At 42.3% G+C, this 23616-nt stretch overlaps 1 protein-coding gene across 1 annotated transcript in view; it reads right to left on the bottom strand.

The window, feature by feature from the left end:
- The window catches only part of LOC137351384 (mucin-16-like), a 59358-nt gene that overhangs the window by 9697 nt on the left and 26045 nt on the right, over window positions 1–23616 (bottom strand). The window contains exons 15-26 of the mRNA XM_068015826.1: window positions 17913–18082; window positions 14612–14638; window positions 11526–11677; window positions 11367–11434; window positions 11095–11264; window positions 10916–10942; window positions 8269–8429; window positions 8100–8167; window positions 6383–6552; window positions 5790–5962; window positions 5489–5556; window positions 4577–4737 (exon numbers count right to left, since the gene is read on the bottom strand). Coding sequence (XP_067871927.1) covers window positions 4577–4737; window positions 5489–5556; window positions 5790–5962; window positions 6383–6552; window positions 8100–8167; window positions 8269–8429; window positions 10916–10942; window positions 11095–11264; window positions 11367–11434; window positions 11526–11677; window positions 14612–14638; window positions 17913–18082 — 1415 coding nt within the window. The remainder of the gene's footprint in view (window positions 1–4576; window positions 4738–5488; window positions 5557–5789; window positions 5963–6382; window positions 6553–8099; window positions 8168–8268; window positions 8430–10915; window positions 10943–11094; window positions 11265–11366; window positions 11435–11525; window positions 11678–14611; window positions 14639–17912; window positions 18083–23616) is intronic.

Below are 23616 nucleotides of genomic sequence, written 5' to 3'. Positions count from 1 at the left end.
TCATGCTCCTTGACATTGACTGTTGGCTTTCTGGCAAGCTTCCCAATGCACCAAGCATTGTGCATACCCATCAGCGTTCATCAGTAGATTCCCCATTGAAGTGCTCAGGTGAGTCCTCTGCAGCAGAACCTGTGTGCAGCCTCGTCCTCTGGTGAGCTGGCACCTGCACTATCCTTGCACCCTGCCATGGCTGTAAGCCACTTGTGTCCAGTGTCTCACCATGTGCTGTCACCACCTTTATGCTTTCCTCTCAATTATGCGCTGTATCAGTATCCGAGCTGGTGGCTGTGAGTGTGAAATTGAATGATGCTGTGTTTTCATCATCACTGTCTTCTGTTGATCCTCCACTGCTGGGCCACGTTGCATTTATTTGGTTTCTGAAAGGAGAAAGGCACAAGGGTAAGGTTGTGCTACGGGGAGGGATGGGGATGCGTAAAGATAAGAGGTGCATGCTTACACCAGCTGCAACATGGGAATCAGAAGACAGTGTGGGATGAGGGGATAGTGGGATGTGAGAAGGATGATTATGAGGGTACCATCTTCTTCAGTAGTTTCAGCCCAACCACTGGCTACCACCTCAGAAATGGCCGATTCATGGATAGTCAGCATCATCTCCTCTATGAGGTTAGATTATGCAGGCACACTTAACACCCTCTGGTTAGCTCTTGCTGCTTCTAGCTTGTGCCGCCTTGTCCTGCAACAGAGAAGTAAGTGTGTCAGTGGGTGTCTTGCAATCTGTTTGGGTAATATGGCTGACATGGTTGAATAGCTGGTGTACAACCCGTGAGATGTGGGTGCATGTCTAGCAGCAGTATTAAGTGTGTAAGGGTGTGGTAAAGTATATCAATGTCAGATATAAGTCCTGATTGGTAGAGGTTGGTGAGCTGTGGGGATGTGTTGAAATAAGCAAGTGTGTGAGGCTCGTGGTGCAGTTGGTAGAATATGGCATTTGAAGATGTATTCGTTGACCTCGAAGTTCTTGCGGCAGTGCATCTAGGTCTTCGTGACTAGACTCCTGGCATTAGCTTCCATTACTATCTGCTCCCACTGCCTTCTTAACATGTGTCTGGAGGACTTCCTGGCCCCCTGCGGATGAAGAACATCTCTTCTCCTTTCCACCTCCTCCACCAAGGCCTCCAGTACGGTGTCCGAAAATCTTGGAGCCCGCGCTCTCCCATGTTGTGCCATTTTTCACTGTTTGCCAGGTCAGATTCACATCAAGCACCTTCAGCGACAAGGTACCTCCCCTTTAAGAGGTGCAGGCTAGCTTTAAGTAGCGTAGGCTAACTTATTAAATGGTACTAGCCACTCACGATATGGACCCCCTGCTGATGCATCCAGCCAATTAACAGCGCAGTTAGCCATGCTGAAATCATTGAAATGATAGGGCAGCACAAAGTTGGTGTGCTAGCTGCATTACAATCAGCAGGCTTGAGTTAATCGCGCAATGTGATCCCTGCGCCCATTTATGATGCTATCAAATTTAGCTCCCATTCAGTTTAAAAAAACAAGCTTGTTACTGCCTTAAGTTCAAACTGCACTGCACTAGGTGTGAAGCTGGAGGTGGTCCTGCACTTCTCATTTTCAGTAAGTTAGGAGCCAGATTGTCAGTTTGTTAGCTTATACTGCAGCTCTGCTTCAGATGCTCATGTAAAATCATTTTGATTTTAATTTACCTGGAAACTGGAGCTTGTAAAATATGCATTTTGTATAATTAATTGTAATTCAAAATCTATTTTTCAGCAATTATATTGGTTACATCATTATTTCGAAAAAATGTTTACATGTTCTTGTTGGCAGGCTTAGCATTTATATTAAATAACTGACTTTGTCAAACAACTGTTTGTTGCTAACTCCCTCGAGCCCAAAACCTGAAAAGCTAAAAACATTGTACATTCCCAATGATTATAGGAAAGCTTTTTCAAAATTGCACTCCTGGTGAAAAAATGTGTCTTTGTAGAGAATTTATAGTCACCACCTTTTTAGTAATCTGTTTAACTCCTCCCACCCACCTTGACCCTCCAGTGGCTCTGCCATTGCTCACACCCTAGCTGGGAGATGTCGTAGCCACTGATCATAATTGCCCTACTTGGAGTAGCTCAGATTGAGAGCTCCACCTGTGTGACACTAAATAATCATGCTCAACACCATTATTTGATCATTCACCACCCCCAAAAGATTACTTCTGTCCACATTTTTCACAAGAGCGAACCAGCCTTGAATCATGTTAATTAATAATTCAAATGAAATATTTAGAAATAAAGGCAATTAGAGTTGATACTTTAATAAAAGCAAAATACTGCGGATGCTGGAAATCTGAAATAGAAGCAAGAAATGCTGGAAATACTCAGCAGGTCTGGCAGCATCTGTGGAGAGAGAAGCAGAGTTAACGTTTCGGCTCAGTGACCCTTCTTCAGAAGTGGCAAATATTAGAAATGTAAAAGGTTATAAGTAAGTAAAGCGGGAGTGGGGCAAGAGATAACAAAGGAGAAGGTGTAGGTAGGACAAGGTCACAGAATAGCTGACCAGAAGGTCGTGGAGCAAAGGCAAACAATATGTTAATGGTGTGTTGAAAGACAAAGCATTCGTACAGATAGGGTGTTAACGGACTGAAAATTGAACAGCCGCAAGTATAAACATGAAAAAAAACAGTGGGTAAGCAAACTGAACAAACTAAGATGAAATAAAATAAAATAAACACAAAAAAATATATAAAAAGGAAAAAGAAAAAATAACTAAAAATAAAAGTAAAATGGGGGGCCCATCATGCTCTGAAATTATTGAACTCAATGTTCAGTCCGGCAGGCTGTACTGTGCCTAATCGGTAAATGAGATGCTGTTCCTCGAGCTTGCGTTGATGTCCACTGGAACACTGCAGCAATCCCAGGACAAAGATGTGAGCATGAGAGCAGGGGGGAGTGTTGAAATGGCAAGCAGCCGGAAGCTCAGGGTCCTGTTTGTGGACTGAGCGGAGGTGTTCGGCAAAGCGGTCACCCAGTCTACGTTTGGTCTCCCCAATATAGAGGAGACCACATTGTGAGCAGCGAATACAGTATACTAAATTGAAAGAAGTACAAGTAAATCACTGCTTCACCTGAAAGGAGTGTTTGGGGCCGGGCGTAGTGAGGAGAGAGGAGGTAAATGGGCAGGTATTACACATCCTGTGATTGCAGGGGAAGGTGCCCTGGGAAGGGGACGTGGTGGTGGGGGTAATGGAGGAGTGGACCAGGGTGTCACGGAGGGAACGATCCCTTCGGAATGCTGACAAGGGAAGATGCGTTTGGTAGTGGCATCACGCTGGAGGTGGTGGAAATGGCGGAGGATGCTCCTTTGGATATGGAGGCTGATGGGGTGGAAAGTGAGGACAAGGGGAACCCTGTCGCAGTTCTGGGAGGGAGGGGAAGGGGGGAGAGTAGAGGTGCGGGAAATGGGCCGGACACGGTTGAGGGCCCTGTCAACCACAGTGGGGGGGAATCCTCGGTTGAGGAAAAAGGAAGACATATCAGAAGCGCTGTCATGGAAGGTAGCATCATCAGAGTAGATGTGTCTGAGATGGAGAAACTGGGAGAATGGAATGGAGTCCTTACAGGAGGCAGGGTGTGAAGAAGTGTAGTCGAGGTAGCTGTGGGAGTTGGTGGGCTTATAATGGATATTAGTAGACAGCCTATCCCCAGAGATGGAGATAGAGAAGTCGAGGAAGGGATGGGAAGTCCCTTTACTTGAAGGAAGTGAGTGGAGTTGAAGGAGAAGTTGTTTAATGTTTAACAAGTTCAGCCAGACAGAGGAGGGTGGTGGTGGATGGGGACTGGTAGGGCCTCTGTTCAAGGAAGAAGCGGAGAGCCCTCAAACTGTCCTGGTGGAGGATGGAGGTGTAGAGAGATTGGACGTCCATAGTGAAGAGGCAGCGGTTGGGGCCAGGAAACTGGAAATTGTCAAAATGACGTAGGGCGTCAGAAGAGTCACGGATGTAGGTGGGAAGAGACTGGACCAGCGGAGAAAAGATAGCATCAAGATAGGAAGAGATAAGTTCAGTGGGGCAGGAGCAGGCTGACACAATGGGTCTGCCGGGACAGTCTTGTTTGTGGATTTTGGGAAGGAGGTAGAAGCGGGCTGTCCGGGGTTGTGGAACTATGAGATTGGAAGCTGTAGAGGGAAGATCTCCAGAGGAGATGAGGTCAGTGACAGTCCTGTGGACAGTAGCTTGATGTTCAGTGGTGGGGTCATGGTCCAGAGGGAGGTAGGAAGAAGTGTCTGAGAGTTGGCGCTGAGCCTCTGCAAGGTAGAGGTCGGTACGCCATACAACAACAGCACCACCCTTGTCTGCAGGTTTGATGACCATGTCGGGGTTAGACCTGAGAGAACGGAGTGCCTCAAGTTCAAAGGGGGACAGGTTAGAGTGAGTGAGGGGGGCAGAGAAATTGAGATGACCAATGTTTTGCCGACAGTTTTCAATGAAAAGTTCAAGAGCGGGTAAGAGGCCAGGGGGAGGGGTCCAGGTAGATGGAGGATGCTGGAGGTGGATGAATGGGTCTACTGATTGTGGGAAGGACTCCTGGTCAAAGAGTTGATACTTTACCCACTGCCAAACTGCTATTTCGCAGCTGATAGACATTTTCAAGCAAGTTTGTTCCATTTGTTCCAGTAGAAAATTCTGTTCTGACTTTTTCTGCTGTCACAGGTTCAGTTGCAACATTTGGGTTGAAGTAGCACATGCAGGTGCATTTAACTGATCCAATTCTATTGGAGGAAAATTCAAAGTTAAAGAAAAAAGTGATCGTTTTCCCTTCACAAAGGTGCATAACCTAAATGGACGAGTAACTTGACAGCACACGTAGGGTGCTCTCACATAATATTTAAGATCCAGTGATTCAGTATATATCACAAATATCTACATATCAAGTTAAGTTTGAATCAAAGTATCTTATCCTTTCATGACTATTCCAAAATATTTGTTTGGTGCAGCAAATATATTAACAGTTGAACTGTAATTTTCACTGTATCATAATGCAATATACTCTAGAGAAGTTCAGGATTTCATAACACACTCACAGTCTGAGGACACATTCTGTGACTAAGTTTTAAGTCTGTTACTCTCCATGTGACACAGTTCACAAGGCATAGTGAATCAGAAAACTGTCTTTGAGACCTAGAGCTAGGTCTACATCCCATTTATGTGAGATGTGTATTTTCAATGGTTCTGGAGGTTGGGACACGATTGTTTGCATAAATCACTGCAAACTCTGCCCGAAAGCCAGCCAGATTGACTGCCTGGCCAGCTCATGGGAATAGAAATTAGCACAGGAGGCTGTAGCCGGAGACCTGGGAGAACGATCACTGGCAGTCAGTATGGGGGTGGAGCACTCCAGGCCGTGATCGGGTTGGCAGAGTGGGTGGCTGGGGAAACCTAAAAGATCAGGATTGTAACTGGGGCTAGTAATTCTTTTGCTTTATCTGAATGGTACCTGACATGCACAATAAACCGTCTCACCTCAGTCCTGTAACTTTACAGATACGGTAGCTCCCCTTTACAGAGCTCTTCTTAAATAACCCCGTGAGCTGCAAAATATATACAATAGTAAGTACGGGTTGCATACTTTCCAAGAAACGTGAAATAAATCTTACTGAAAATGTTGAAACAAAGATTTATGAAGTAGATTTTTAACAAAATATGCACACATTAATAACTAAATAATACTCCACTGAGAAAATTTGCTTGAAAGTAATTGATGCATCTGGTCTTCTGCATAACATGTTAAAAGTTCAAGCAGTGACTGAAAAATAATTCATACCATTTTGGTAACATTGGCAACTATTCTTTGATATTCAGGGGAATTTGGGTCATTAAGTGCTTCAGTAAAATTTCTATTTATTATTGTGAAGTTAAGTTCAAATGACAAGTCTCCTTCTCGGAATGCAGGTAAAGATGTAGTTGGTGTTGCAGTTGGTTGAAATTCTTGATAACCTGAAATTAAGATGTGAAAAGTAAATATGTTGCCCAGGGTTTCAGTGAGAATATCACTTATTATTGAATATCTTAAGTGTAATAGTTTCAATGTTACAAAAACATTTAAAATTAATTTTCCTTCTCTGAAAGTGGGAAGCTTCTGTGAGTAATCTATATTGAACCCTTTACTATCTCTACTCTCATGATGTGCAATTTGAATATCCATAAAAACTTTCTGGATAATTGGAGATGAGCAGGAGTCAGGGCGGCCTCCATGCTTTTTTTGTCATGCTGATGGCTTTGGAGTTTGCATGGTTCATAACTATAGGAAACCATTTGGGTCCAACTAATTTTAAGTTAAAGCTGTGGAAAGGTGTACAGTATTGTAATGTTTTGCTGTTTGAGTTTTATTATTATTTAATTTGAATCAGTACATACCATTTACATAGAGGCTGTTTTTGTCCAGAGAATATACTCCTAATGCAGTAATTTTCTCAGTGTTGTCTCTGAATTCATTGTAAGCAGTGACTTTATCAACTCCTTGAACAGTGGGATTATTTTTAAAAGAACAGAGTGTTTCAACTTTAGTATTGCCTTGATTTCCAGGCCTATGGAAGGAAAAGGAATATAGAATTTGTGAAATTCATTACAAATTACAATACTGCTTTATTATCAGCACTAAAATATTAAAATTTCTAGACATTTTGCAGTAACAATACATATGGATCATTTGTAAAGTAACTAAGATCACTTTAATTGTTTTAAGATTATAGGGTAATGTTGAAATATAGTGTAGATTGGTGAATTAAAATTGGTCTGCTGAAGTGGGTTACTTCAATATTTAATTACAAATAGAACATAAAATGTACGTTTTAAACAAATAACTTATTATATATTAAAAGTTGTAGGTTGCAGGAGGCAAGTTGCTTTTAAAATCTTTTCCTGACACTGGCTTAAAGATTCTCTCCAAAGAATGTGGTCCTGAAAATCTACAGCCATTCTGATGGACTCCACTTAAGACCTTCCATTCAGCAGTACAAGACCATTGATACCAGGGATGTGGCTGGGACAGAGACTCCCTAAATTCAGAGTTCCTGTTCTTGGGCCCACAGTTGGGACCTGGTGTAGCATCATCACAGTATACTGGTCTCAACAAGGTCACTGAGACCAATCAAAATAACTTTTAAAACAGCCCCTGGCACATGTGGCCACCAGGGCCAGAATCAGCTACTTTCCTGAGACGGTCAGCAACCAGTCCTTGGGCTGGTGAGCTTCTGCACTCATATCTAGCATCTTTGGTGGGGTCTTGAGGCCCAGCTAATGAGCCCCACCCCCACGAATTTTGACAGGATCAGCTGCAGAGTTCAGTGGTGGGTACGACCCTAATTTCCAAAGCAGTTATATCTGAGTATGATTTACACTACACACTAACAGTGAAGGTCGAGTGACCAAAATTCATTTCCAATATACTTTTAAATGATGGTAGCATCTGATAATTGTCATTATTTTCATTCAAAAAATTTAAAGCTTAATAAACTGAAATAAGCCAAACTTTTAATTGCAGATAATAACTTTGCCAAACACCTCCACTCTGTGGAGTGTAGCTCCGAAATCGCTGTCCCTTGTCACTTCAATTACCCCTCCTGCTCCCAGTCAGACTTCTCTGTCATTGGTCTTTGACACTGTTCCAATGAAGCTCATTCATGTTCAAGGAAAAACACTTTTTCTTCCTTTTGGGCATTCTGCAGCTCTCCAGCCTTAATGTTGGCTTCAATAACTTTAGACTTTAAATATACATCTTACTTTCATGTTGCCTGTGTCTTGTTGATGTCTTTAATTGCTTATATTTTTCATCGTGCCTCTTACTGTCTCATGTTAATGACATTTCAGTCATTTAACCATCTTCTGTTTTCTACTTAAGCACTTGGCGCATGTGTGTGTGTGTGTGTGTATTTAGAAAAAAATCTTCATCTGCAATATCTTTCACTTTTGACAAAGTGTCATCATTTGACTGACATGCTGAATGTTTCCAACATTTTCTATTTTTCTTTTAAACAAATTAAATTATGAATTAAAGGCATTACCATCCTCTCAGCAGGCTTCTGTAGAAATATCTTGATGCAAGCAATGAACAGACAATAGAAATTAGTCTTACCTGAAAGATGCGAGTTTACATTTTAAGAATGTTTTCTTTATCTTGCTCTTTCTGTACAGCTTGTTGAGCTACAAAAAAATATGCAGTAAATGTTTGAGAGAGAGGAACACACCATCAATATATTCTGATTGATATCAATCAATAATGCATAATTCCAGTATAGACTTACCGAATTAATAATATGGCTTGATGCAGATGTATACTGAGGCGAATTAAGATTTTGTAAATCTGCTGTGAATGCCAAATCTCTTATAGTGAAAGTGACGTTTAAGTCAATGGGTCTTGTCCCCTCATTTGGATGTAGTGTCACTACCACAATGGACTCTTCAGCTATAAGGAATAAATAATTATACAGGGAATGCAGCAGATGTAAGAATTATGTTATAAAACATTTCCTAACTTCACCCATTACAGTTGAAATAGATTGCCCTGTCTCGAAAATCTGATCTTGCCCATTAACTTCCCGAAGTCTTGGTTTAGAAATCAGATAGCACTGGAATCGGGGGCACAGGGTTTAGGCTGCTCTTGTTGCTATTGACTTGGGTAGCATGCAATGTTTGTGCTGCCTAAGCAGTTTAATCACACAAACTGTATTGCTGTAAGATGGGAATGGGTAGGTGCAGGGGAGTGCATAACGGGCATCTATGACACCACTGAAAGGCAGCCATAACTTCTCAAAGGGGAGGTGTATGCTGGCTGCAGATACTAGGGGAACACTGTTGCAATCAGAAATATGGTTGAAGCAAGTGCTGAGAGAGCACCAAGGTTCTTGGATGCTGGCTTAGAGGCTCTGATGCAAATAGACATTTGGAGGGATATCTTCTTTTCACCCTCCTCCCAACTCCAGGCAGGAAGCCCTCCAATCATCATATATACCAGCAACAGGAAGAAATCCCAGCATATGTTAATGCAACAGGTAGCTGTAATGCTGGAAGAAGTTGAATAGCCTCACTAGGATTGCCAAGGTAAGAATACTAGTCTCCTAGCACTTTCAATCGAACAAATCATGAGACTCCCCTCCCTAACTTCCTTCCTTCTACAGTCATTGCATCATACCTCCTTCTCCTTAGGCTCACGCACTCAAAAGAACATAAGAGCATAAGAAGTAGACCATCAGCCCCTTGAGCCTGCTCCACCATTCAATTAGATCATGGCTAATCTTCTGCCTCAACTCCACGTTCCCGCCCACTCCCCATATCCTTTGATTCCCGGAGAGACAAAAATTTGTCTATCTCAGCCTTAAATATACTCAACAAATGAACATCCACACCCCTCTGGGTACAGAATGTGACATTCCAGAAAGCATGTTGTGGAAGAATAATGCTGGAGCCTATCTTTACTCTGTTTCACATTTATTGTATAGAGTAAAAGAATTACAAACATGTAGCTCCTCACTCAAAACCTCTACCAGTCTCAGTAAGTGTCTCCTTATAAGTGCTCAAGTAGGACCCCAATTAACACCATCCACTTACATATAATTAAACAACTGATACACAATTAACAGAGAATTCTAAAGATTCAAAATCCTTTGAGTGAAGAAGTTTCTTGTCATCTCAGTGCTTAATGATTGACTTCTTATTCTGAGACTGTGCCCCTGTGTTCCAGATTCTCCAGTCAAGGCAAACAACCTCTCAGTGTCTACCTTGTCAAACCCCTTCAGAATCTTGCATATTTCAATGAGATCACCTCTCATTCTTCTAAACTCCAGAGAATATAGGCCCAATTTACTCAGCATCTCATCATAGGACAAACCTCTCATCCCATGAATAGGTCAACTGAACCTTGGCTGTATCACCTCAAATGCAAGTATATACTTCCTAAAATCACCACTATTCCAACCCTCACTCAACCACATTTTATGTACTGACTATTAGCTGTTCTACCATGAAAGGCAAATTGTTCATTCACCTCACAAGACTCATTAACACACTTCTCTTTCCACAGATGCTGCCAGACCTGCTGAGTGGTTCCAGCATTTCTTGTTTTTATTTCAGATTTCCAGCATCCGCAGTATTTTGCTTTTAATTCATTAACACACTTGCTGCATTTTAGCAGAAGAAGGTTGCACACAACCCAAGACAGCAGGCTGGAACTGGAGGAGGAAGAGCCTGCCTGCACACCCAATCCCCCCTTTAAGAAAGCCATTCTAGCTATCATGGGCAGGGGCAGAGTCAAGGCCATGGCAACTGGCAAAGCTGGAGGAGATTTCACTCAGGGTTTCTCCTCTTTGCCCCTTCTGACATCTATCTCACCCCACAAGCTCTGCATGGCAAGCTGTAGATGCGTTCGACACTGACCTCTCGCTCTCTATTCTCCCACAGGCAAACTCTTCTTCCTCTCTTTTATTGCATGTACTGAGAATGTGGAAATCCTGTGCTGGTGGAGGAAGAGGAGGTGAGACTTTCTGAAGCTGCACCATCACTCGCTCTCACCCTTGCAAGCTCCAGTACCACGAGTACTTAGCAGGCTAGGTTAAAGGAGTTGGCTACACATGGTGACTTTTTGGGCACAAGTGTGCAGGAGCTAGGGCAAGGGGATATGCCACCACAGTGCCAGCTGTCTGGAAGGCAAGGTTGCACACTAATTCTGCTAAAGAGGATTCACGAACAAGTAGCATCCTGATTATATTTGAGGCTCATTATTAAACATTTGGATATTTTATCAGCAATTCAGTAGTCTTGAACAGCAGATCACATCCCTAATAAGTTGAATGTATTCTATTATATATAAATAGTGATTAGTAAAGAATTTACAGTGTTGATACCCACTATGATGACAAAAAAAAAATGAAACACAGAAGCAGACATCATACTCACTTGGTGAAGGAACTGATTCATGGTAAGCTGAAAAATCAAAAATGTGTTTTCTATGAAATAAGCCAAGTGAAGCATCATCATTAAATGTGCAATAAAATTAATGTGTATGGTTGAAATGCCTATGATTCAATTAGAATTAAATTGAATGGAACAGAATAGCTCCTTGAAATGCTAAATACCATTTACATAGAGGCTGTTTTTGTCCAGTGAATATGCTCCTAGGGTGGAGATGTTCTTCGTGATGTCTCTGAACTCATGATACACAGTAACTTTATTAACCTCCTGAGCAGCAGAATCATTTCTGAAAGAGCAGATTGCATAGACACTGGCGCTACCAACATTTGCTGGACTGTTAAAACAAGAAGAAAACAAATTGTGTTTATCAACTTAACAATACTTTAAAAATTGTCTTGATTAATAACTGATCAAGTTTAATATCAATGTTTCTTACCTGAAAGAGTGAACTCTACAGCTTGAGAATGTTCTTTTGATATTGCTGTTAGTAAACAGCTTGTTCAACTGAAGGAAAGGAACAGTCACAATTTTAGAGAGTAAATAATGCATTTAGTTTAAATATATATTTATAGTAATTAGTATGTTGCCAACTGACCTGGTAAGCAATGATATTTGATGCAGATTTGTGTAGGGAAGAACTGGAATCTTGCAGATTTGCTGTCAGGGCCAGATTTGTTATAATGAAAGTCACATTGAAATGAAAGGGCTTTGCTTGCAGGTTTGGAGTTGTCACAATTGGTGGTATCGCTATCAAGAAACATAAAATAAAGCTTTAATCTGAGGATAGAATAAATGTCAACATTCTTGTAACTGCATTATTTGGAGAACAGAGAGTGAAGACAAAAAAAAACAAGAATATATAATTACATCAGCAACAACATCTTGCATTTATATAGCGCATTTAACATAGTAAAACATCCTAAATTGCTTCACAGGACATTATCCAACAAAATTTGACACTGAGCTACACAGGGAGATATTAGAGCAGATGACCAAAAGCTTGGCCAAATAGGTAGGTTTCAAGGAGAGTCTTAAAGGTGGAGAGAAAAGTAGGGAGGTGGAGAGGTTTAGAGAGTGAATTCCAGAGCTGATGGCCTAGGTGGTGGAGCAATTAAAATCGGGAATGCGCAAGATGCCAGAATTGGAGGAGCACAGAGATTTCAGAGGGTTGTAGGACTACAGATGGTTACAGAGGTAGGCAGGGGCGATGGGCAAGGAGGGATTTGAGCATGAGAACTTTAAAATTGAGGTGTTACCAGTCCAGGAGCCAATCAAGGTAAGAAAGGAGAGCGATGATTGGTGAATGGGACTTATGGTGAGTTAGGATATGGGCAGCTGAGTTTTGGATGAACATATGTAGGATGGAAGATGGGAGGTTAGCTAGGAGATAATTGGAATAGACAAGTCTAGAAGTAACAGAGGCATGGATGACAGTTTCAGTATCAGATGAACTGAGGCAGTGGCGAGTTAGTGATGTTGTTATGGAGGTGCAAGTAGATGGTTTTGGTGATGGAGCAGCTATATGGTCAGAATTTCATCTTGAGATCTCAACGGTGTTCATGATGGGGACTGAAGACAATTGCTTCAGTGTTCCCAATATTGAACTGGAGGAATATACTGCTCAACCAGTACTGGATGAACAGTGTGACAAATCAGATTCATTGGAAGGATCAAAAGAGGTGGTGGTGAGGTAGAGTTGGGTGTGGTCATCGTACATGTGGAACCTAATGTTTATCACTGATGACACTGGCTGTTGATAATGATTCTGTTTTCCTCATTTACACCTCCTCGAGACCCATCTTTTGTTTCCTCATCATTTCCTTTTGCCTTGCACCATCACCCTTTTGTCATTTTATCTCTCCTGTCTTCCAATCTAACACAGGTTTGAGTTTTGTTTTTTCCTTCTCCCTCCTTTCCCGTCCTCTGTACTTGCTTAAAGCCGATTACATCTCTACCTTTTTCCAGTTCTGCGTTTCCATGCTTAACATTTCTTTGGAAGATGCAGCATGAAGCAGCATATAGGTTTTCTTATCCTTGTACGTCATTGACCTGAAACATTAACTCCACTAATGAAGTGCTTAGTATTTCCAGCATTTTCTGTTTTCAGTTCAGATTTCCAGCATCCACAGTATTTTGCTTTTGTATTCGTGCTTATGTTGTTCAGCCAGATCTGGCAATGAATGGCTAAGCCAATTGTCTGCCATATCCGTTCAAGGACTTAAGGGAGTTGAGATGTTTAGTTTAGTTTAGAGATACAGCACTGAAACAGGCCCTTCGGCCCACCGAGTCTGTGCCGACCATCAACCACCCATTTATACTAATCCTACACTAATCCCATATTCCTACCACATCCCCACCTATATATTTCCCTACCACCTACCTATACTAGGGGCAATTTTTATAATGGCCAATTAACCTATCAACCTGCAAGTCTTTGGCATGTGGGAGGAAACCGGAGCACCCGGAGGAAACCCACGCAGACACAGGGAGAACTTGCAAACTCCGCACAGGCAGTACCATATGGACCATAGCGAGGGAATGACCATGGTGAGAGAGAGTAATGGTTTCAATGGGGACAAGGCCATCAAAGGTCACTGCAGAAATGTTGTAGTGAATAGACAGCCAAAGGCTAGACAGTTGGGGATTTGAAAGTGCAGTTGTAAGTTACTCGGGGGGAGACTTTTTTCCAGGGGTGGGCACAGAAGGAAATGGGGTTGGGAGATGGAAGGGGAATGTGGGTGGAAAACAATACAAGGAAGTGATCAGAGATGGCCTTATCAGAGAATGACAGAATGTGACTAGAGAGGCCACATGAGATGGTAAGGTCAAGAGGGTAGCTATGAATATGGGTAGGAGAGTTTATGTGGAGGAAGAGAATAAGGGAGGATTAAAGGGCTGTGAACTCGGGGAGAATGATCAGTTGAGATGTAAAAGAGAAGGTGGTAAAGGAGCAGGGTGTCAGACCAAGGTATGATTTGGTGATAAAAGCCACAGCAACACCACAACGGTTTAAACAGGGCAAGTGGTAGAATATATAGCCAGGAGGGGAGACTTCATTATAAGGGAAGGTATTATCACCCATCAGCCAAGTAGCTGTCAAGGCCATGATGTCAATGCAAGCATTCATATAAGCTTATGGATGGCAGGGGCCTTGTTCGGAGGGAGATGTGGAGAGTGGCAGTGATAGGAGGCAAGATTAGCCCCTGGGGGTGGATTGGATGGGAAGGTTGCTGAAAGAGTAGAATGGCACAAGTGTTTCACTGGGCCCTTCGCAGGATGCCAAGAGGCACAGAGGAATACTTACATTTATCCAAGAGGGAGTCAAGCCTGGGATATTAGCAGAAGAGTATGAAAATCTATGCTGGAATTAGAGCATCCTGAACTTGGGAAGAACTGTTTGGCATAGCATAGCACAGGATTTTCTTTTGTATTGTATCATATGGTAGTTAGCCAATCCTGTCCAATTGTCTTGGATCTGATTGGTTCCCTGAGTACATACAATGCCCTTTTGAACTAGATGAGACCCTTGTGATATGGTGTGATAACATATATAGTGCAAGTGCTTTGATCAAAAATGTACTATCATTAGGAAAACAATCTATAACAGATCTTACAAAATCTAAAATCTGGTGTTGATATACATGTCCAAAACATTTAGAAAAAAAAAAGAACACTACTTACTGGGTAAAGGAGCTGATTCATGGTAACCTGCAAAAACAAAATTGTGCTTCAATGAAATGAATCAAGTAGAAAGGCATTATTTAATAGTGGAATAAAATTCAAGAGTTTGAATGAATTGTTCTTAATAATATGAAATAAATGTATTCAGCAGATAGAGTAAAATCTAATAGAAATAGTTAAATTTTAGGTTCTTTTCTAACCCTCTAATTTTAGATTATTTTGGCTCTTGTATCTTAGACCATTCGCATGGATGAGCATAACTTCCCAAATTTTTAGGAGTGTCTATCTTTGTCCCAAGATTTAGGCAAGCTTTCTATAACATGCTTAAATAAATGAACAGCAAACCCTATTTGTTAATTGTTTCTAGATACTGGACCACCTAATGGGTCTGACACTTTATTCTTCAAAACTGGGACAGCTTTACATTAAACCTCCTTTCTGGTTTAATGTCTGAAAGAAATCAGACAAATTATCAGACAAATAATAAGCAAACAAATTATCTTCTTAACAAGACCTGCGAGCAAAATTAAAGCCCATGGGATTAAAGGGAAAGAGGCAGCATGGACTCAAAATTGTCTAAGGGACAGAAAGTGGAGAGTAGTGGTGAAAATATTTTTTCAAACTGGAGAGATGTATACCATGGAATTCCTCAAGAGTCAGTATGAGGACCACTGCTGTCTTTGGTAAATATTAATAATCTGGACTTGGGTATACAGGGCATAATTTCAAAGTTTTCAGATGATATGAAACTTGGCATGTAGTAAACAAACAATGAGGATAGTAACAGACTTCAGGAGGACGTAGACTGATGAAATGGGCAGATACATAGCAGATTAAATTTAACACAGTGAAGTGTGAGGTGATATATTTTGGTAGGAAGAATGAGGAGAGTGAATATGAACTAAATAGTACAATATTGTAGGAGTACAGGAACAGAGAGAGACCTGGGAGTACGCCTACACAAATCTTTGAAGGTGGCAGGACAAGTTGATCATAGAATCATAGGAAATAGGGGCAGGAAATAGGGCCATTCAGCCCGTCAAGCCTACTCCACCATTCAAACAGATCATGGCTGATCATCTACCTCTATGCCATTTTCCCCCACTATCCTCATATCCCTTCATGTCATTAGTATCCAGATATCGATCTAAAAAAGGTGTTTTGAGAAGGCTGTTAAAAAGTATATGGAATCCTTAGCTTTATTAATGGAGGACTAAAATATAAAAGCAAGGGAGTTATTTAAGCCTTTCTAAAACACTGGTTGGACCTCTGCTGGAGTATTGTGTTCAATTCTGGGACCACACTTTAGGAATGATGTCAAGGCTTTGGAGAAGAAGATTTACTATAATGGTCCCAGGGATGAGGGGCTTCCGTAATGTAGAGAAACTGGAGAAGCTGGGGTTGTTCTCCTGAGAGCAGAGAAGGTCAAGAGGGATTTGATACAGGTGGTCAAAATCATGAATGGTTTTGATAAGAGGAAACAGTTTCCAGTGACAAAAGAGTTGGTAACCAGAGGACACAGATTTAAGGTGATTGGCAAAAGAACCAGAGGCAACATAAAGAAACCGAAAGAATTGCCGTGATCTGGAATGCACTGCCTGAAAGGATGGTGGAAACAGATTCAACAGTAACATTCAAAAAAGAGAATTGGATAAATACTTGAAGGGAAAAACTTAACAGGGCCATGGGAAAAGTGGAGGGAAGTAGGATTAAGTGGATAACTCCACCAAAGAGCCGGCACAGACCCAATGGGGTGGAATGGCCTCCTTCTGTGCTGTATCTCACAGTGATATCATAGCAATTGTTTTGATCTGACTCCTTAAATAGACACAATAATAAAATATCAGAACTCTAAGAACTAACTTAGGCTTTCAAAAAAGATTTTAAAATACACACTGTTCATTATTTCACTGATGAATTTAAAACTGTCATTCATTTTTAAACTGTCAGTCTGTTTCTCTGGCCTTTCTCATTGAAATTTTCAATTGTTTTAATTCAAACTCAATAGCCTTGCAATTGGATTGCACTGTGCCTGTTATGGCAATCTGTGTGCATCTGCTCCATGCACCATATTGGTAAAGGTTTCCTCTTAGCATTTCAGGGCTGAGTCTGAAACAGACATCAGGTCCACTGCATTTACAAATGGGGGGTCTGGCATCCCTTTCAGGCCCCCTTTGCAAAATTGGATTGTGCATGAATGTGGCATGTGCTGGGCAAACTGCACGGTCAGTTTCTTCAGGTGTTTGGCAGCTGAACCAATTGTCCTTAAAGGAACCTATGATGGCAAGTAAGATTGAATCTTTTTTGCTTACCTAACTTCCTGAGCTTGGAGGAGGAGTTCTACTCCCATTTTTACATTATATCCATGGGTTGTTGCCAGACACAGTTGCCAGCCCTCGCTATGACCTCCCTACCTACCCCCCAAACTCACCCAATGATCTCAAGCTGACCGATCGCATTGCACCCCAGTTTGGGCACATCCAATTTCTAGGTCATTGTTTCTTTTACAACCTACCGAAGAGTTGCTTAGACATGGAGGATTTTGAATAATTGCCTGTCATATTCATAAGCTAATTGTAATTAAAGAAAAATTGAGTTATCTTTAGAGTTGTGGGCCAGAAATTCATGAGAAGGTGGTAGCCCCACCCGCTGGCTGGAAAGCTGGGGTTGAGCCCGCTTCCGCCGGCCGTGAAAGCCACAACCATATTTAATGGCCCTCAGGCAATTAATTGCCTGCTGTTGTGGCTTCTGTCCCACCGAGGCTAGATGTCCCACCTCCAAGAGCTACCAGCCAATCAGCTCAGTCCCAGCTGCACCACTGGGAGCAGTGGCTACTGCTGGGGCTGCATTCAGCAAGTAAAACCATCATGGATGCCGGACTTGGAACTGGTAAGTGTGTTTGGGGTTCGACAGGCCAATCAGCCAGGCCCCAGTGAGGATGGAGGAGGTTGATTGAGAGGGCAGGATGGGATGCTGCAGCAGGGGCAACATTTGTAACTGGGGGTGCCCTCTGTGGGGCACATGATGCCCGATCAGGAGGGCAACCCCCCCCACAAGGAGACTGCCAGGTATTACTGGGCGGCCTCCTCAGATAGCAAAGTGCCAATCTGCACAGCCATGCACCCCCACAGCTTAGTAAGAATATTGGTCACAATAAGAAACATTGCAACGTTGTAATGGGATGGACCTGATGGAAGGCATTGCCTTTTTCTGACGGTTGCACTCCTTTAGTAGAATTGCTGAGTTTTGAAGACACAGCTACTAAATTAAAATGTAAACAAAAATATGTAATACCAAATACCATTTACGTAGAGGCTGTTATCGTCCAGTGCATATATTCCTAAGGTTGAAATGTCCTTCGTGTTGTGTTGAAATTGGTGGTACACAGTAACTTTATTAACCTCCTGAGCAGATGAATCATTTTGGAATGTACAGATTGCGTATATGCTGGTGCTACCAACATTTGCTGGCCTGCAAATTAAAAAAATTAATTAAGTGAATTAGAAAACATTATGTTGTGATCAGGTTAGAAGACATAAGTTTCCATGATCTTCTGGGCATGAAATTAGAATATTGGGGCTAAGTGTTTTACAGCTAATATGAATGCCAGCTGAGAACTCTTGCCAAACAACACCTCCCACGTCAATCCTTAGTGAGTTAGATTAGCTAACCCCTGACAATAGGCTTGGGGATTGTGTTACACGATTAACTGCATTGCAGATAGCACATTTAATTTATATTGCTTTTTTAAATGATTGCTGTGTACAGCCAGCACGAACTGCCCATGCTGTTCATTGGCTGCATACATCAGGAAGGGTACCAATATTGAGTGGCTAGTGCTACTTAAAGGCAGCCTGCATCCCTTAAGGGGGAAGTGCATTATGTCTACAAGCAGTGGTGGAAACTTTTGAAAAGTAAATCTGGACTGTGAAACTTTGAGGAATGGCTGAATATGTGAGCGAGTGAGACAGTGCACTGGAGATCTTGGTGCAAGATGTTGAGAGATAGAGAGGTGTCCTGTATCCGCAAGGGGGCAGGAGGCCCTCAAGACATATGTTCAGGAACAAGTATTGGTGGGGGACAATGCAAGGGATGTCATTCCAAGAATATGGATGCAGTGCAGAAGTTTTAACAATGTGACATGAGTTGTCAAGATGAATGAGTACATCTTCAAATGGCAAATCCTACCAGTTGCTTCATCTACTGCTCAATTCACTTCATCCACATTATCCATCTACCAACAATCTTTATCAATCAGGACTCAACCCTACAATTCATATGCTTCATTTCACTTTCACACACTTAACATTGTTGCAAGCCTCAGTCCCAAAATTCACAGCTCGCACACACTGGCAGCTGTTCTGCCATGGCATTCACATCACCCAAACATACTGTAGAGCTCACGCTGATGCACTTTCTTCTTTCTCGCAGGAGAAGGTGGTGCATAACCGCAAGCAGTAGGGAGGAGACAGTACTGGCCATCATCGGAAGGGGTATCGCTGAAGTTGTGGCCACTGGCAGGGTTAGAAAGATCAGTGATAGGGGTAACTGCATTCCTAATCTTTCCTTTCTTGTTCCACATCTCCCTCAACCCACAATCCCTTCTGACACGTAGACTGCAAATGGCAGTCACTTCTTAATTTTTCTTCTGCCTTCACCATAACCCAACCCTTGTCCCATAAAAGTTAAGAACTACAATTAGCTTGACAGCTACAGGCGATGTTGTCCTTACCCTACTTTGAGGTTGCCGCTATGGCTGCAGGATAGGCAAATTTCAGGCATTACCTCCTTTGTGAAGCGAAAACACCTCATGCATTGGTCCTCATTGAAGTTGAAATAAGAGACCTGCTTCCTAAAGATCATCAGCACATATGGTCACCTGCTGAGAGCCCTTATGCCCCTCCTCCTTCCTCTTCTAGTCGATTGTCCTGTTCTGCGTGGCCTCTCCTCATTCTCCAAGTCATGCTCAATTCCGAGAGGAAGCCCACAGGGCCACTCATATCTGGAAGCAACTTGTTTCAGCACAGGCTTTTAAACCAACAAAGGCTCAGCACCAGCCAGACCCCTCCCTATAGACTTTAGACAGGTATAGGAAAGCTCCAAATACATGTACAATTGCTCCAGCAGCCATACGAAATAATTCAGTAACTAACTAGTAGGTAGTTCATGATTCCTTTAAATAGCACTGTGTTATGAACTCTAGACTTTGTAACATTATTATATTTTTAAAATTGTGATTTTTAAAAAGTTTAAGATGGAGTCCAGAAGGTCAGGTGACCTCACATCCACTGCGCTAACGGTCAAGACAGAAACCTTGGTTGCCAGGACAACAGACAGCACAGATCAAAGACATTTTTTGAAAAAAAGAGACTGTAGGGGTAACACCTGAAGAACAATGGGTTTCACCCTCCCTGACTTATGGGTCGTAAACAAGGAGTCTGTGATTCTGTAGATGAAAATGTACCAGGCAGCTGTTAACACCTGTGAACAATGGAAGGCCCAGTACTGATCAGACTTCTGGAGTTTGCATATTGGAAAAGGACAATAAGCTATTGACTTTTGAGTCCAGATCAATTTAACAGATTTTTTGAAGGCAGGCAGGCTGTAAGGAGGGAACCCAGCGGTTGCAGCCTCAGAGCAGGCGGTAAGGAAGACAACCAGTGGTGGCAGCCTCGAGAGGGAGAGAGGGAACATCTTTTCTTGGAAGCCGGAGACAGCGAATGGCAGTGAAGACTTGAACCTGTTTTGAAAGCTGGAACTTGCAGAGATGTAGAAGACCAGCAGGATCACCAGGCCACCTTATTCATGGACGTTCAGGTTGGAATTGCTTGAAGAACAAAGAGGGCAATGAGTTTTGAAAAGGTCTGGGAAATTCAACCCAATGCAACTGGGAGGAGTTTTTGGGTCTTTTAACCACAAATGATTTTGCCATCAAAAAGGACTGTGTAACGTGTAAGTGAGGTTTTTCAAGTATTTTAATAAGTAAAGAAAATACCTTTCTTTGTAATTTGGGGTATCAGCTACTTACAAAGTACTATTTAGTTAATGGGGATTTCTTTTAGTTTAATTGTTATAATAAAGGTCTTAAAATGTGACATCTTGCTGTGTAATTCTTTCAATTGGCCTGAGAGTTCATATCTGGTACTTTTCATGGTAACGATCTCACTGAAGTTGTAACACACTGTTGCGGTGGAGATCCTTTATTTTGTTTAACGATGTGATCAGCTGTGTGAGGTTAAGACAGGGTGTAGGCTGGAGTGTAGAGTTCAAAAATTGCAGTGTTGGCTTCACATCAGTGTTGCACACTGATTGGCATCATAATCTGCTTGCTCTGCAGGCTGCCGGCGATTGTCGGATGCCATCTGCACACTTTGCTGCACCACATCTTCGCGTGTTGGGAACCTACATAGTGCTTAAAACATGGGCACTATGTAGGCCAATTTCACCCCAATGTCCCTTGCAAGCATCTCCAGGACAGTTATAGCATTATTAGATGCAGAGAAAAGCTCCCTTTATTCTGACCCACAAATATGACACAACTCCAACCTCCGAAAAACATCATCCACATTTCCAGCAAAAAATATGATGTAGTAGCAATAACGGAAACATAGCTGAAAAATAGTGAGGACTGGGCACATAATATTCAAAGTGTTCAGAAATGAAAAAAGGAAGGTGGGGTGGTAGTGCTGATCAGGGAGGACATTGTGGTGTTGGAAAGAGCAGATGTCCTTGAGGAGGCAAAACCAGAATTCATTTGGTTAGAATTAAAGAGCAAAAAGGAGATTATCTCACTTCTGGGAGAATTCTATAGGTATCCAAATAGTAAGATAGTGAGAGAGAGATAGAGGAGCAAATCTGCAGGGAATCATGTGATAGTATTAGAGTAAAGGGTAAGAAGGGGGAAGTATTTCTGAAATGTGTTCAGGGGAACTTCCTTGACCAGTATGTTCTCAGCCCAACTAGGAAGGAGGTATTGCAAGAGCTGGTACTGGGGAATGAGGTGGGCCAAGTGGACCAAGTGTCTGTGGGAGAACACTTGGGTAAGACTGATAATGGTATCAGAAGGTTTAGACTAGTAATGGAGAAGAACAAGGAACAATCTAAAGTGGAACATCTAAATTGGAAGAGGGCTAATTTCAATGGGATCAGAAGGGGCCCAGCCAAAGTAAAATGGAACCAAAGACTGACAGAAAAATCTGTAACGGAACAATGGGTGATCTTTAAAGGGGAGATGCTTTAGTTAGAGGCTAGGTACATTCCAACAAGGACGACAGGTTGGTAACCAAAGCCAGGGTAATGAGGGAGATAGAGAATATGATGAAACAATAAAAAGAGGATGTAAGGTGCATGTCAGCTGAATTGTTGCAGTGAGAACCAGCCCAAATAGAATAAGTTGAGAGGGGAAGAGGAAAGTATGACTGGCAAAGGGAGAATATAAGAATAGAATGGCAGTCAACATAAAAGGGAACCCAAAAATCTTCTACCAGCATGTAAATGCTAAGAGGTAATAAGAGATGGGTTAGGCCCTATTCGGGAAAAAGTGGCTGATATATACTTAGGTGCAGGGTAAGGCTAGAATACTGAATGAGTACTTTGTATCGGTATTTATTAAGGAAGAGGATGCCAACAAAATATCAGTAGAAGCGGAAATGGTAGAGGTAAAGGATAGGGTGGAAATTGAGAGGCAGGATATACTGGAAAGGCTGGCTATGCTTAGAGTGGATAAGTCACATGATCCAGATGGCTTGCATCCCAAATTGCTAGAGGAAGTGGGGGTGGAGATAACAGAAAGGCTTACCACAATCTTCCAATCTTCCCTAGAATATGGGAGAGGTGCCAGAGGATTGGACAGTGACAAATGTGACACCCTTATTCAAGAAAGGGTGTAAGGACAGTCCTAGTAGCTACAGGCTGGTCAGTTTAGTATCAGTGGAGGGTAAGGTTTTAGAAACAATAATAGAGAAAAACCATCAACAGGCACTTGGAGAGGTTTGAGCTAAGTAAGATAGGCAGCATGGATTTGTAAAAGGCAGATTATGCTTAACTCATCTAATTGAAGTAACAGAGAAGGTTGATGAAGGGAATGCAATGGATGTTGTCTATTTAGATTTTAAGAAAGCATTTGACAAAGTACCACATAAAAGGCTGGCTAACAAAATTGAGGCTCATGGAATGGGAGAGTAAGTGTCAGCTTGGATAAAAATTTGGCTTTGGGACAGAAAAAAAGTGAGTCGTGGTAAATGAATATTTTTCAGTCCGGAGGATGGTAAACAGTGGTGTTCCCTAAGGGTCAGTGCAAGGACCACTGTTTTTCTGATATGTGTAAATGACTTAGATATTGGAATAGAGAATAACATTTCCAAATTTGCCAATAATACCAACTTGGAGGAGTGGCAAACATTGAGGATGATACAAATTGACTGCAACAGGACAGATAGGTTAGCAGAATGGGCAGACAAGTCGCATATGAATTTAATACAAAAAAGTGTGAACTGATGCATTTTGGCAGAATGAATGGAGAGATAAACTTAATGGGCTGAATTGTGTGTTGGAGGCGGGATTTCCAGCACTGGGCTGAAAAGGTGGGAGAAAGTCTGCCTCTGCCTTTTCGTGCCTCCGGGAGCAATCCTCCAGTCTTTTTAAATCTAAGTTTCAAGAGCCGGGATCCCTGTCCTTTTAAGGATGGGGATCCCGCCTCCAAGAGCTGTCGGCCAATCATGGGGCAGGCAGCTCAGCAGTATGGGCTGTGACACTGGGAGCGTGGCCATTGCCAATACTGCAGAGGCCTCGGACCCAGGTTCAGCGCTGGAACCCTAGGCCTCAGGTAAGTGAGGTGGGGTCACCGGGGTCAGTCTGGAAGGCCCCAGCGAGGGTGGGGGGGGGGGGTAGTGGTCATGCAGTACAGGCGGAGGGGAGTCCTAGGTGGTAAAGTGGTTCTGGCGGGGTTCCTCAGTGGGCCATAGATTGCCCATGGAGGAGACACCCCTCCCCCAAATCCGCAGGGA

Source organism: Heterodontus francisci, chromosome 36 (assembly GCF_036365525.1).
Source record: "Heterodontus francisci isolate sHetFra1 chromosome 36, sHetFra1.hap1, whole genome shotgun sequence".
In the NCBI taxonomy this organism is placed as follows: Eukaryota; Metazoa; Chordata; class Chondrichthyes; order Heterodontiformes; family Heterodontidae; genus Heterodontus; species Heterodontus francisci.
Note: the sequence above shows the minus strand (reverse complement) of the source record. Positions and strands in the feature narration are given on the sequence as shown.